Below are 15306 nucleotides of genomic sequence, written 5' to 3' on the forward strand. Positions count from 1 at the left end.
CATCAAGATCTGAACACTTGCAATTAATGCTAATTTAAAATCTCACATGTTTTGCCTTAAAATTGGATTATGCTATGTTAAATGAAATGTACTAATCCTTTTATACTTTAACTCAATGAGGTTTTTGGGATGCTGCTATTAGTTTTGTCTTAGAAGCTGAAGCCACAGAATTTCAGGAGCCTCTGTCCTGATTTTGTAGACCATGCAAGGACCTTGCAAGAGGTGTAGATTAAATAATCGACAGTGGAGGTACTTAAATTACAACTTGTCATTTATGGAGCATCAATACTTATCAGTTGTTGGCTCAGGTATCACCGATTCAGAGCACAGAGAGGAAACTTAGTCTGAGAGACCTTGAGGTAGGTCAGTAGGTCATTTATAGGTTTTTGTTGTATTTTATTGTAAAATATTTTATTTATTTTATTTTACTGCTGGCTGCTGTTACAGTATTTCTTCGCTTACTGAACTGAGCACCTTCTCAAACAGATACATAGGAATTTGTTGATGTGTATAAAACCATAGCTCTTAAACATTGGAATCACCTCACCAATATACCATTCTTTCTTATTTGAAATGATGATGTTGGTTGTCCAAGAGGCCACGAAACTGGTTTCTGTCAGCTCTTATCTCCTGCTACCTCCACAGCTAATGCATCAGTGGATCTTGGGCTACAGTGAACTTAAGAATGTAAAACTGAATGGAAAACAGACTGCTCATAAACAGTAGTGCCTATGCTTGCTGTTAGGATTGAACACGCTGTGGGATTCAGTGACTGTGACTGAATAGATGGGAACAGGATTATTTTCTATTTGTGAGCGCTGAGATGTGGGCAACTCTGCTACCTGCAACAACTAGCCTAGCTTAGTCAGAAGTACCAGCTCAACTAGAAGAGAAAGAAAGTTGGGATTTTAGATACACTTATTTTGCTTATAGGGGCTGTGGACTGATATAACTTCTCTGATTTGAATAAGAAATAACCAAGTTTTATATTAGTTTATCTATAATCCAAATCCAAATTAGAACAAGTTTTCTCAGTGATATGAACAGCTGCAAAAGTTGTCCCAATTAAAATTATATAATTTCAGTAGATTGTACAAACTGAAGATTAGCTTACATTGTTTCTAGTTGTGCTGAAATAATACGGAGAGAATGTACTTCTGTTTTATTATGTGTGTGTTTTAAAAGTGAATTAATGGAAAATATAGGCAGCAATTTTATGAATATGAAGGGCCCTCTCCTTTAACTTAATGAAATTTCACATTTGGTTCTGAGTAGAAACCCCAATGTGAAATGTTACTGTTTTCTAAATCGCCAACATTTCACCTACAACGACTTTGACCTCAATTATCAGTCCAACCCTTAACTTCAGAAAAGAATCCACATGCAACTGTGGGAGTTCCACTAGGACTTGCTCTTTTTTTCTGAGTCTTCAGACTTAACTCCAATGAATGTCCTTGAGTATTTACTACAACCTCACCCTGTATCACCACTGTTCAGTTTATTCATCTCTCTCCTGGCACTTGCATCTTTTATACTGTTTTTCTTTCAAGATTCCATACTTTATGTCCAGTTTGTTTTATTTACTTGTACATCCCTTCCCATTATTTGTTGTTTGTCTTAACTTCTTGCTTGAGCTGATCTCTTTACCTGCTTCTATCTTTGACTCTTCTTTCATGCTGTCATCCTGCCTGCTGTAGCTTTCCCATTAGTGTCCAACAAAGAGTCTTTAGTTCCTATATAAGATGCTCCAAGGAGTCTCTTCAGTGAGTCTTTGTTCATCTTTACTCAAATGCCTCAATAATACATGTAATACAATAAGACATGTCTTAAATCTCTTTTACAAGGCAATCTTGAAAAGCTCTGCCTTTGCTTCATCTGATTTCTATTTGAAATGTGCTGCATTGCCTAAAAAGTCTACTCTACTCCTTAAAAAAGCAAGGAAAAAAAAAAAGGGAAATAAATCCTTAAAGGAAAAGTGGTGGGATTAATAGGGTGAGGTGTCTGCTTGGCGTTCTTGTTTGTTTTCTTCTCTGTCTTGGGTATCCATATTTAATACTGGAGTCATTCTGTCACTGGCTTATTGCGTGGCCATGGGAAAGTCACTTCATCTTGAGTTTCTCAGGTGCCTTTATTGTGAAAATGGAGATCTCTGAAGTGCTCTGATGATTGGGAATGAAGAGCCTCCTATTTCATCATTATTTATGTTTGCATTGCCTTATTTATGATTGACGTTATTTATGAAAGAAGCACGATCTCTCTCTTCCACTATTTGTTGTGCTCCTGATTATTGATATGTTTGCTGCTTCCCTTTATTTCTCCTGTAGAGCGAATGCATCGAGTTTTGACATTGTAAATTTTTTTTTACTTTTAAACATGTCCTGTTATAAGTCAAAAGAATGTGGCAAAGTTACGCATGTTGAACTGGCTCAGAAAGGTATTTTAAGACATTCCAGTGTCCTTTAAGCCTAGCTGGTGTTAGGTGGTGCCTGAAGGGAGCTGGTTTCACTTGCTGGTCAAAATAGTAACTGGGCTGCTTTGGGTGAAGCTCTCTGGTTTTCCTCTATAACATACTAAAAGTTTTGCAAGTTGAGAGGAAATATTTTTTGTGACCCTTTCTTCTTGGTGATGGCCAGTGTCTCTTCCCATTGGTGGCCAGCAACTGAACAAGGGGTAATGTGTACAAATTGAAACACAAGAAGTTTAATCTACATACGAGGAAGAACTTACTTACTGTTGGAGTGACAGAGTGCTGAAACAGGCTCCCCAAGGAGGCTGTGGGTTCTCCTTCCTTGGAGATCTTCCAAACCCACCTGGATGTGGCTCTGTGCCACGTGCTCTAGGTGTCCCTGCTTGAGCAGAGGGGTTGGACTAGCTGATCTCTAGAGATCCCTTCCAATCTTAACCATTCTGTGATTCTGTTAATAAAAGAAGGTTGATATTGTCATCTGAAAAGGTGGACTTAAGGAACGTTCCTTCTAGAGTCCCCATTGCCTGGTTTGTATTAAACACCATCAGTATGATCATCAGCATGATCTGTAGAGACAGATCTGATCAATTTGGGATTGTAAGAGAGGAGTTAAAAAGGAACATATTAAAATCCTTATTCCCACCTCATTTGCTTCTCCCTCTCAAGGATCATCCAAAGCCTTTTGAGGTTTGTAGGATATTGAATGAAAACTTACTGGATGTCAGTGATGAGGAATAATGGGATTAAGTGAGGAAAGTTTTGCTTAAATAGTAGGAAAAACCTTTATAACCATAAGATCAATTAGGCCACAAAACTGGCTGCCAAGAGGTGTGGTGAAATCTCTTTCACAGGAAATGTTCAAGTGAAGCCTTGAATCTCAGCCATTTACAAAGCATTAGAGATACTGGAATTCGGCCACAGCATGTGCGTGTAGACTCTGATCCTTAGGAATTGTGTGACCGTATAGTGCTTCTTTCTGAAGCTGAACAATTAGAAAATATAGAGCTGAGCAATGCATGAGGATGCGATGCTCTTTAATCAGCTTAGTGCATCCCAGGATTTTTGTTGCACTCACCCTGAGTTTCACTTGTTCCCTCTGCATTTGGTTCCTATTAGAGCCTTCTGAAACAGGGAATAGAAAGCTAGTCTTCCTTCAGCCTGTCTGGATGTTGTATTGGGATGGTGTTGCATAGATTCCAGAGTGTTCTCTAAAATCTTTGAGAATATATGGTAGAAGGGAGGCCTGTTAAAAAGAAGCCAGACATTAACTAAAAGCAGAAAAAAAAAATCAGACTTGTTTTTGATGCTTCTATAGAAATGGCTACTTAAGTCATTCCAAGAAGGTCCAAGTGCTTTGGATTTCATTGACAAATATGGAAGTAATAGAAAGAAATTCTCTCCCTTGTCTCACTTTTGCATATTTATGGAGTTGAACAGTTCATTTTTACTGGTGAATTTAAAGAGAGTCTGCCTCTTAAATAGCAAGACTCCTTAAATTGAGTGTTGTATTGTCATTGTCAGAGATAGGATGCTGGACTGGAAGGACCATCAGTCTTAATAGGCAAGGTATTTATTGTGTTTTTATGTCAGACTCATTCCTATTTCGAGAAAACTGGCTGAAGGGTAAGTGTAGGGTACGGCGGTCGGAAGATCTCGCGCTGAGCGGAAAGAATAGCGGAAAGAATAGGGGAGATGGACACGTGCCCGTATAATATTTCAGAAAAACTAAAGGAAGCAACAGAATAGAGGAGATTCTCTTATTAGAGAACAAAAAAGGGGGGAATATGTAGGAAGAAAGGTTGGTGTGGCCAGGGATGAAAACAGTGGTCTGATTGCTTGATGCATAAAGGATTTTTCTGAGGCCAACCAATATGGGAGGCGATGTTAACGCTATGGGCTACGGGGCGTGCCTCCACACACAGGTGCCCTATATAAGTTTGGATGTGTCTGCAATAAGTGCCATTTTCTGCATCCACCATAGTGGTGTGTGTGCTCATTTGGCCTGGGTTCCCGGGTGATGGAACCCGTGCCCACTCGATGCGCCGAGGCAATTGAAGCCGAAAGGCAGCAGGTAAGTGTCTTTAACATGGCTACTGGGAAATCATGGATTTGGTCAAAGTTCAAATGCCAGGACCAGAGGCATTCACAGGTGCCAGATGGGCAATTTAGAAGATGCAAGAGAAGATTTATGGAATCAAGATTGCAGTGGGGGTAAACATATTATGGAGAGGTATAAGAATAGTTGTCAGTAGCAGTGTTTTATGGCTCAGAAGCTTTTTGCATAAAAACAAGCAAAGGATCACGTGAAGCAAGGAGGATACTCCCCCTACTTCTAGAGACGTACTGCCTGATGGTCATGTCCATATTCTACAGGAAACAAGACAGACCCATGAAAGTGATGACTGGCGTGGGAAAGATTTAACTATGAATGGATGCTTTCAGTAGACAGAGACAGAAGGCTGACTAAAGGAAAAACAACTTCCTTACTCAGCATCATAGCTTCAGAATGTTATTGAGGTGGATCTGATGGGTTGGACACTAACAAGCTATTTTTGTCTCTGTTCTCCCTTTATGGCCAAGACTTCGGAAGAGTAAAAAGAATTCTGACATTTCTACTGCATGAGCAACACACATGTGTTTGAGACGCATACAATTGAACTGGCAGATCCCAAGTAGAAAAAAAAATTCTCTTTAGGATCGTGTGGGCATTTTATTCCTATCACTATTCTCTCTCTCTCTGTGTGTGTGTGTGTGTGTGTGTGTGTGTGTGTGGCATAGCCCAAATTGCCAAGAGAATTGCTTGAAAAAAGTTACTTTTTTACACAACTATATAGCAAACAGTTTGCAGATTTCCTGAACATTATGCAAAATGGTGCAAGGAAATTGGTGACATCTTTTAACACTGCCATTGTTCTGTTTCAGACTTTGTTGAATGAGCTAGACCGAAGCATGGGACGTTATCGAGATGAAGTAAATCTCAAAACAGCCATCATGTCCTTTATCAATGCTGTTCTGAATGCGGGTGCTGGTGAGGTGAGTTGTTGCCTTGGAAATCCCATCTAAATATTGTTCTTCAAGTAATTTACCTGAGAAATGACTAGCAGATTAACTCACAGATCTTACGTTATTGAGTGAATATGGCTTTTAGAAAAAGGGCGAATTGTCAGTATCTCTTCATCAGTGCCTTCCCTATTATTTCATTCCCAGTCTCTTCCAATATAATACAGAAAATTGTAGTAAGAAGCCCTTCCATATTATTCTGTTCTATTTGCTTTCTCTCATATCCGTGCAGAGTAAATTTGGTTTACAATGCAGAAATGATTTGAAATGTTTTAATTCAAAAACAAAACAAACATTTTGATTTTAAATATCAAAGTGGAATATTTTAGAAATTTCTGCTGGTTTGTTGTTTTTCTTCATTAATAACACTTCCTTTTGAATCCAGAGCATGGCTTAAGCTGATTTAATTCATTGAAAATATTACTTTCGATAAAGTAATATATTCTAAAAATACTATATTGGTATTTTGGGAGATTAAGCCATAAGAGGCACCAAGCTCATACCAGCTCTATGTGGAAGTGTCTATCTGCAGCAGCCCTGTAAATCCTTACAGAACAGGTGTCAAGTTTGCCAGAGCAGATGGTAATTTTATGCCAAGTATGAATAAAAACTAGGAGGAAATCTGCAATACTGTATATCTGTAATCATGTGGAAGATCTCCAGCTGACTAGCAGGTTAAATACTAATGACTTTTGGACTTTGTGGAGCAACATGGAATGTGCTTCCCTTCTTACTGGGTGCATGAAACTCATGAGGATTGTATTTTTAAAGCAAACAGAGGAAAATGCCTAAATTTTTAGTTTGTTTAGCTTGGGGTGGTAGGGTTATTTAGAAACATTCAGGATAAAGGATCATAGAATGGGGGTCCTGTGAACTGAGTGTCAGGGTAAAGGATATTAAGAAGGGAAGAATTGAGTTTTTAAGCAAATCTTTTGAACTGCATTAAAAGTTTTTAATTGCATAGAAAAAAAAAACTTTGGGAGCCTGTTCAGTTGTTTTTCCTCAATCCTTAAGGATAATTTGGAGTTCCGATTACACCTACGATACGAGTTTCTAATGCTGGGAATTCAACCTGTCATTGACAAGCTAAGAGGACATGAGAATGCCACATTGGACAGGTAAGACACACTTTCAGAGAACAGTCTGTGGAGAGGGACTGACCTGCTATTGTGCTGCTATCCCTTACTGTTCTGTCTCCTTCCCTTTCTATGGTGCAGGACTGATCTGCAAGGACTTGCTAGATAAAGTGTCAGATTTGCCCAAGTATATGCTGGAAAACTAAGAATCTACACCTATGCTTTCAAGGCATCAACCTCTGGGATTTTTTTTTTTCAAATATCCAGTATGAGGAGCTGTTGTAGAGTGATAAATTTTACATAAACACCAGCTGAACACCAGATGCTTTTTGTAAATAAAGGCCTTACATCTTGGAATAGGTGGAGGCATATATCGATATGGTAAAGGAAAAGACTGCAGGAGTATATGTCTATGGCTTGCCACAGAGCTGCAGTGGTAATGTTGCTTTTGATCTGCACTATTGTAGCCAAGAAGAGAGTCTGGTCTGTCAGCCATCCCTGTTTATTTGGCCAGTAGCAAGGAATATTCAGGGGGCACTTGTGGATCTCACAGATCATAATGATAAGGATGGTATGGAAGTTTGAGAGGATCCCAGATGCCTGGATTACATAGACTATATGCCAGGTCAGGCCAGGGAAATGTGCCACGTCTTTCCCACACCATCTGCTATGGTCTGGTCTCCACGCAAGGGAAATACGTTCAAACACGTGTCAGGTGTCTCAGATCCCAAGACAGACACAGCTGTGCTCATCAGTGGGCAAATCTACAGATACCTATGAAGCCTGTTGCTGAAATAAATGCATTGGTCCACATTGTAAAAGAAACAAATTGCAAATGGCTCAGCATATCTAGTTAACAAGCATGATGTGTGCTTTTTCAAAATGTATCATCACTGCAGACATTGCATCCCTTTCTTTTTTTATATTCATTTTTAGCAGCTGTTACCTCAATGCAGAGCCTTAGCTTGGGATTTAAAGAGCACTTGTACATCAGCCCGCCATTTCTTTCAGCCTGTCGTTGACCACTATGAGTTGCCTTAAAGACATAAGCAAACACTTCGTGCAAAAAGACTTGCCAATTTCTAAGTCTTCTAGCTAGAAATGAGGTGTTACTTCTTCTACAGTGGCATGTTTACTTGAAGTCTGAATTATGTGGTGAACACTGGCAGTTTTGTTTTTGTTTTGTTTTTTTCATTTTCTTTTAGGCACTTAGATTTCTTTGAGATGGTCAGAAATGAAGATGACCTGGAGCTTGCCAAGCGGTTTGATCTGGTAAGTTTTCTCTGGAGTACCTGAACTTGCCAAAGTTGAACCATCTGCTTTGGATCTTTTGTGCAACTTCCCCTTGCATTCCCTGACAGCAAGGATTGGCTTTGGCTGCTGAGAGTGGTTGGTGCTCTTGTTTTCACTGTTTCTCATTTAGCAAGTAGGGATCTGTGATGTGTGAACAATGAAAACAATGATTACAGACACAGCTTCTGCCAAGTGTCTTTGACAAAGACTTATTGCTTTTGCTTGGCCGAAAGTTCAGGAGCGGAGGAGGTTCTCAACACTGCTCTCATGTTCTCAATCCTGATGATGCAGATGCATTCTAGATTTGTACTCCCTCTTCACAGGACACTAGGTCCATGAACTCTTACTTCACCCAGCAGAACTCAGGAAATTCTCCTGGAGGTTCTCACCTCAGAAATTATGGGGAAGATCAGTGCTTTGAAAAACAGTGAAAACAAGCATACAGTAAGGGCAGTTTCCACAACATCTAGCAACAGCAAGGGACTGTAGGGCCCAGAAAAGAAGATGTAATTTCTTCTTTGTCCATGACTGGCCTCTGCTGCACACCAATACACAACATTCAGTCCTTTTCTGCTTACTTTCTGCTATTTGTGCCACCACTTTTTAGGGCCCAAATGTTTTGTTTGCTCCAGAAGGTTTTTGGTGGCTTTGCCTGCCTCCCAACTTTTCATCCTTTTGAGGTTATTCTCCTTATTGGAGTCGAGTTGTCAGTGTTCATCGCAAAGTCCTATGTGCCTTTTCCTCACTGTAGCTTATAGCTGGATGTTGCAAGTAACTTTGCAACAGTCTAGTTGCTGGAAGTTTGCCTGTCTGTTGATCAGACCTTTCACATTTAGCCAGGCTTTCACTGTGCCTGTTTTTTGTCTTACTTGTTCCTTCACTGCCTTCTCTCACTTCAGATCCACATTGATACAAAAAGCGCCTCTCAGATGTTTGAGCTGATCAAGAAGCGATTGAAGCATACAGATGCCTATCCCTATTTGTTATCCATCCTCCAGCACTGCTTGCAGATGCCTTGTGAGTACATCACTATTCTTCAGAGCAAGGGGTGGTGGAGAAATGGGGAGCTTTGGTGTATAGGTAATGGGTGACAGATGCCAGTATACACATTTCTTTCATTCACATTGTCTTTCATTCAGATCTTGACAGTGGCTTAAGAGCTTTGATATCTGACACTGATCCTAGCCAGCCAATTTTGTTGCAATACATAAAGCAGCAGTTTGACCTTTCCGCATTTGCAAATAAAATTAAGTAGCTGGAGGCATTCCAATTAGTCAATGACAGAGCTTTTAATGGCTTTAAATTAGGAGCTTTGAAAAAGAAAGAGCTCTTGTGCTCTATAGCAGGGAATTCCCGGAAATAGGCACCATTTTGAATGTTAACAAAATGCAGTGAGGAACTTGTTAGAGAAGCAGTACAGTAACGAAGGGTGTTCTGTCACTGAAAAAATCTACAAGGCTTTGGGCTACTAACTCACGGCAATGCAACAGTGGGAGGCTCCCAGACACAAAATAAAAAATAACACTGGCATTTGTTTTCAAGAGAGGTGATAGGAATCTACTTGGTAACTCTCAGATGAAATAATTCAGTCATGATTACAGAGTGTAGCAGCCAAAAAAAGGCACAGCAAGAGCACCACAGAACTACCTGCCTTAATATCCTGATAGGCGTCAGGGACGGACTTTCACTGACTTTGATTACCTTCAGGCATATTTGAGCAGTCAAAGTGAGGAACTGAGAAGGGAACATGAGGGAGATATATACTATATCTGCTTTTTCAGGAGGTAATGTGATCAGGTACTTGTTAGATAGAAGTGATGTACAAATTCAAGCAGTTATTTGTCTAATTGATCTCCTTGCTATTATTAAGACAATCCTTAGGTTTTGAGCTTTGGATATTGACCTGGAATATTATTGGTGGCAGAAGGATCACATCCTGCTAGGCTAGACTGGGATTGTGTTGAAGCAATTTTAAAGAAATTGAAGGTCTAGATTATAAAACTCAGGGAGCTAAAGTGAACCTTTTTTTTTTTCCCGGTTCTTCCATTTGCTATCTATGGAATCAGATCCTTTTTGATCATTTATGTCTTTTTTTTTTTCCACACCTTTTGGTCATGTTTTTCTGAATTTTCATGCCAGATGAGCTTTATTGACCTTCAGGTAACTGAGTATGCAGACAGAAAATCTGAGGGGTTTTTTTTGTAGTTCCCGGTCACAATGTTATCTAGGTACCAAAAATAAATATCAAACCCCAGAAAACACGAATCACTGCAGTAGCTGGTTTAAAGTGCAGGTTACGAGAAGAGTCACACAGCCTGAATGTGCAAGTTAGTCACAGATTTGCACATGCCTGTCTTGTTCTATTTTGATATGCCACTAGCATGGTGCAGAGTTCAAGTCCTGTGTTCTATGATTTACTACTTATGGGTTTTAAGACGGGAAATGGAAAGGAAGGAATGCCAGTCTGTTGATAGGTCTGCACACTTTGACGTGAAAATGGAAGATCTCATGAGTTGATTTTTTTTTTTCCATGCAGATAAGAGGAATGGAGGAAACTTTCAGCAATGGCAGCTGTTGGACCGAATACTCCAACAAATTGTTCTTCAGGATGAGCGAGGAGATGATCCAGATATAGCCCCACTGGAAAATTTCAATGTCAAAAATATAATTAAAATGTAAGCTGCACTATTGTTTTTAACTGCTTCACAGGTATTAAAATATAATAATTATGTAGATATTTAGCAAATAAAATATCATAACTGAGGAGTTTTCTTTTTTAATTACAGATCCATGATTTTTATTCCAAATTATGTCCAATTAGCCTGTATTTTTCAGCAAGATCCTTGCTAAGGGATGCCACCTTTTACCTCTCTGTGAAATGTCTACATGCAATCACCCACAGAATTGGCCAAGGGTTCTACTGTATTTTTTTTTTCATGTAGATAGGTATCAGTCGAGATGTCTAGCTACATGTGCTGGTTCTCATCCCAATTCCCCTTTTCTCAGTCCTTTTTTAGCCAAAATTTCAGATTCTGCATCCCATACATCTGCCTCTGCAGGTAATGCATGACCAATTGCCCTTCTGGATTATCTACTGAAAAGATCATTCTCATAGAACGTAAGGCTCATGTATAACCAAATTCGCTCATATTAAAAATCTTACAGTCCCTACTGTTACAGACATGAGCCAAAATTAAAACTAATTTATCATAATGGAAAAATATATTGGTGTTGATCTTTCTCTCTGTCTTGATATCAAGATCTTCCACTTCTATGTTCATAGCTACTCCTCAGTTTGCATATCTCATCCATCCCTAGCATGCCCTGCATATTTTCTGTCAGTAATAGGAAATAGCTGTGCCACTTTGAGATATGAGCATTGCATGGTAACTGATATATTACCCAATAGATAACCATCCTCTTTCCTTGAAAGAAAGAAAAATAGAACCACTGAAGTAGGGAAAAAAAAAAAAGAGTGGCAATCCAGCCTGCTGAAAAGAGTAGCATAATTTGTAACCCCTAAAAGCAACGGTGATTTTAGCTATGACTTCTCTCTTTAAATATAAGTAGATTGGTAGTTTTGAGGGTATTACTTGACCCACAGAAAAGTGCCAGGATTTTTCCCATGGGTTTCTTTAGTCCCTTTTAGGGCTTTGAGCATAAGACATCACATTTGTAATATTATCTGTTGACTGCAAGAGGGATTGGGGGTCTGGAAACAGACTGCCTGCTGGTATGATTCTGTATAAACTTGTGAAAATCCATCAGGTTGCATTTTGTTGATTGTTACATGTGGTAGTTGCTTGCTCTCTGGGCCGGGTAGCTCAAAGAAAGCTTAAATGACCTGATTCCATCTTCCAGGCTGGTGAACGAAAATGAAGTCAAACAGTGGAGGGACCAAGCAGAGAAATTCCGGAAAGGTGAGTATTCCTGCTGTTTTTGGAGAACCGAGAGAAAAAAATCCTGATTCGGTCACAGAAAGACAGGCAGCAGAGGTGGGCAGAACAGACTGTCCAGTGTTTTCTTTTATGGACTAGTCCTGCTTGCTTTCTTCCAATGCATTTATCTGTGTCTCATGCTGATCAGTTTTTGTGGTTCATAGGACAGAGCTTCCCTCAGACTTCCCTCAATATGAGTGAACTTTAGACACCACTGTCTCCATGTCTTAATCACTGAAGATCACTGTCAAGACAGCTCCATTTTTCTTTCCCTACTCTTATTTCTTGCCTCCAGTTGAACCAACAGATTTATGTCAGTTTTATTCCAGTGTAACTTAAGTTCCTTTGGGGACCGTTCATGAGATTTGTTTCATCAACTCCATTTCCCTGTTCCTCCTAGATCATGCCGAGCTGATGAGCAGGTTGGAGAAGAAGGAACGGGAATGTGAGACAAAGACCCAAGAGAAAGATGAAATGATGAAGACTCTAAACAAAATGAAGGACAAGCTGCAGAAGGAGTCCTTGGAGCTGCGCCAGACCCGGGACCAGATGAACGACTTGGTAGCTCAACTTAATGAGTTCTCGGTATGAGACAGGGATTCTTCCTATCCTTGTTAAAAACCTGCTAACTAGCAAATGATGAAGAAAAACATGTGATGAGTGAAAAATCTTCCTGTGGCCTGTACAGAAGCGAGCCTGACCAGGCAGCCACAAAAACAAATGCTTATATGCTACTTAGACTTTCGGTAGAGACCATATTACCTGAGCAAGTGGTATAGAATGGTTAATGCAGGAATGAGCTATTTCATTCTTTCTCCTCAGCCCTTGCTTTGAGCTATTTGAGAATTACTGAGGTACATGTGTCCTCCTCTAGCCATAATTTTTTACTGCTGAGTGGGTGTGATACGTGGCCCTGTTTGTTATTCTACTAGAACAAAGAGATATCTCACAGATATTAAAGTGGATTTTAGTGGAGAAACAGGACCCATGTCATGTGTCAAGAGGGCCTGCACTGCCTTGGAACTTTGCAGAAGTGACATTTGCAGCTGCTCCTGCTTGCTGCTGCATCTCTCCTCATAGTGTGCCTGAGCCTTGACTCAGCAGGACATAGAACTGAGGAGTTAGACGCTGCAGAGAACGGGGTTCACCCCCTCCTCCCTTCTCCCACTTTGTGTTACTGTAGTCTTAATCACAGGTATTCAGTATTTCAAATGCTCAGGTTCAAAACCCAGGAGTTCAAAAGTTTACAAGATTGAACTTTTATCTTTTTTTCATACATAAGGAGAAAATAATACATTTTGGCTTCTTTTACTAGCTTTCTGCTTTTCTGAGCCATTTATGGTTCCTTTTTTCAAGCTCTTTTCCTCAGCTTTAGGGGCTTGAAACTTTCTCTGAAATGAAAGCTGAGATTCCTCCCTTTATTGCATGGCTTTGGGTGCAGGAGGTTTTAAAGAAAACACCAAATATTTTGAGACTTGTAATAAAATCATATCAGCTGGCAACGTGGAGTTATTTTATGTTTTAAACTGTTTGCTTTCTTTTTCTGTGTGTTGTTTTTTTTTTTTATTTTTCAGCAAGGTGGCAGCATTTCTTTCCCACCCCCACCGCCACCCCCTCCTGGTGGCCCATTAGCTTTGTCCTCTTCTCTCATGTCAGAGAATTTGCCTCCACTGCCACCCCCTCTGCCTTTCTCCAGTTGTCCCCCTCCTCCTGCTCCACCACCTCCTCCAGGAGGACCTCCTCCCCCACCAGGAGCACCACCTTTCTTCAGCATGGGCATGGCTCCCCCTCCAACAACCACCTTCAGCAGCAGTGGCACCAGCCTGAAGAAGAAATCTATCCCACAGCCTTCACACCCCCTGAAATCCTTCAACTGGGCTAAACTGAGCGAGGTAAGAACTTAATTGCCAAATGCAGCCGTGTTGACTGATGCTGTGAAGCACAAGGTGACAGAAGCCAGTGATTTAGTGGCTTTTAGTAGTCAGTAGGAGTCAATAACTGTTTTGAGGGAGTTTCACCAATTGTCTAGCAGTACAACACATCTGTGGTGACCAAGGTACATGTTAGATTCATCAGCAGTAAGTCAGGGGATACTGTTGGTTCAGCACAGCTGCAGTGGGACCAGATGCTGTAAGCCATCAGACATCACCAGGGCTCTTGTGCCAGAGCTGCCCTCATTTTTGCATCAAGGAGAAGGAAGTCTGGAGCCAATGTGAGCAGAACCCAGTGAGAAACAGCTCCAGAAACAGTCTCCTCTACCCGGGAAGGAGCAATTGTTGAGGAGGGCATGGTGGCCTGTTTTTCCTCACCATTCGTTCATGGTTGTAAGGAAGCAGCCCTCTTGCAAGGTTACTGCTCTTTACCTTGCAAATAAAACTCCAGATAAGCCAAAAAAAAAAAAAAAAAAAAAAAGAGAGAGATAGGATTTGGATTACTCCTTTTGCACACATTTTCTATTACCTCAGTCTCCTCTCCTGCCCCTCCACTTCTATTTCTTTTCTATGTTTTTTCCTCCATTTCTCTTTTAGTCTTAATTTTTTTTAACTGATTTAGAAAGAAAAAAAGTGTCTGTGTTGAGCTTGGATGTCTGCCTAGAAACCCAGGTTCTCTTTTAGACTGAAACTCACCCAGGGCCCAACTCAGGCATTTGGAATGAGTGTCCAGGGACCTCTGGAATGCCACAAGAATTCTCTCTCCCCCTCTCTCCTTTTCTTTAAAATAAAGTGAAGTGAAATATTTGCTGCACCGTCTGTGCTTGTCTGTCAAGGCCACGTGGGGGGTGTGGGAGAGAATGTAAGAACAGGGATTTATTTTCCTTTTCCGAACATGGGACTTAGTGCTCCGAAGAAAAGAAATAATAACTAATATATGTATATATGAATGTATATGAAAAAGAGAGTCACAGGTGTTTCTGTTTAGTGTACGGTAACTGTAGGCTTATCCTGCCCTCTGGTTAGGAGTGAAGGCAGCTGTGCTAATAAAATTGAAGGCCTGGGTGGTGAAGGGGGTAAAAGATGCTATTTCGAAGAAGGCAAAATAGTTGGAAAGGGGACATAAGAGGGAGGGATTTTCCTTTTGGAGAATTTTCAGTGACCTAGTAAGGTCTCGGCAAAACTGCTAAGGTTGTGGTCAGACACTGAAAAGTGGCTTGCCCAGGTTCTTTGGGGTGCACTTTGTTATGGGATTATTTAATTTCTCTGGCTGCTAGAGAAGGCAATGTGTTTTGGCCATCTTCATCAGTGCTCCAGACTTCCTGCTTCATTCCCGGGTGCATTCCTTCTGTATACATGGGTTTGAATTCTCTAAATGCAAGTATCATGGGTAGGTTGAATGGCCTTATCTTAAATGTTGTTTATGTTGCAGCATTTCTACAGTGTTTATCCTGAAGCAAAATAGTCATACATAAATTCATAAAGACTTGCACTGAGCATACCAGCTGGGGCAAGGAGTGTGTGTGCGTGGAGTAGTCAGC

General features: G+C 40.4%; 1 protein-coding gene across 4 annotated transcripts in view; it reads left to right on the top strand.

Moving 5' to 3' along the window:
- The window catches only part of DAAM2 (dishevelled associated activator of morphogenesis 2), a 188469-nt gene that overhangs the window by 128767 nt on the left and 44396 nt on the right, over positions 1-15306 (top strand). For all 4 annotated transcript variants that reach the window (XM_088524250.1, XM_088524251.1, XM_088524249.1 and 1 more), the window contains 8 exons: positions 5390-5500; positions 6542-6645; positions 7809-7875; positions 8796-8913; positions 10433-10571; positions 11758-11816; positions 12235-12419; positions 13409-13726. In XM_088524250.1, coding sequence (XP_088380376.1) covers positions 5390-5500; positions 6542-6645; positions 7809-7875; positions 8796-8913; positions 10433-10571; positions 11758-11816; positions 12235-12419; positions 13409-13726 — 1101 coding nt within the window. The remainder of the gene's footprint in view (positions 1-5389; positions 5501-6541; positions 6646-7808; positions 7876-8795; positions 8914-10432; positions 10572-11757; positions 11817-12234; positions 12420-13408; positions 13727-15306) is intronic.

The sequence above is a fragment of the Tinamus guttatus genome, unplaced genomic scaffold, assembly GCF_059628265.1.
Source record: "Tinamus guttatus ecotype Peru unplaced genomic scaffold, ASM5962826v1 Tinamus_guttatus_pri_ptg000208l, whole genome shotgun sequence".
NCBI lineage: Eukaryota > Metazoa > Chordata > Aves > Tinamiformes > Tinamidae > Tinamus > Tinamus guttatus.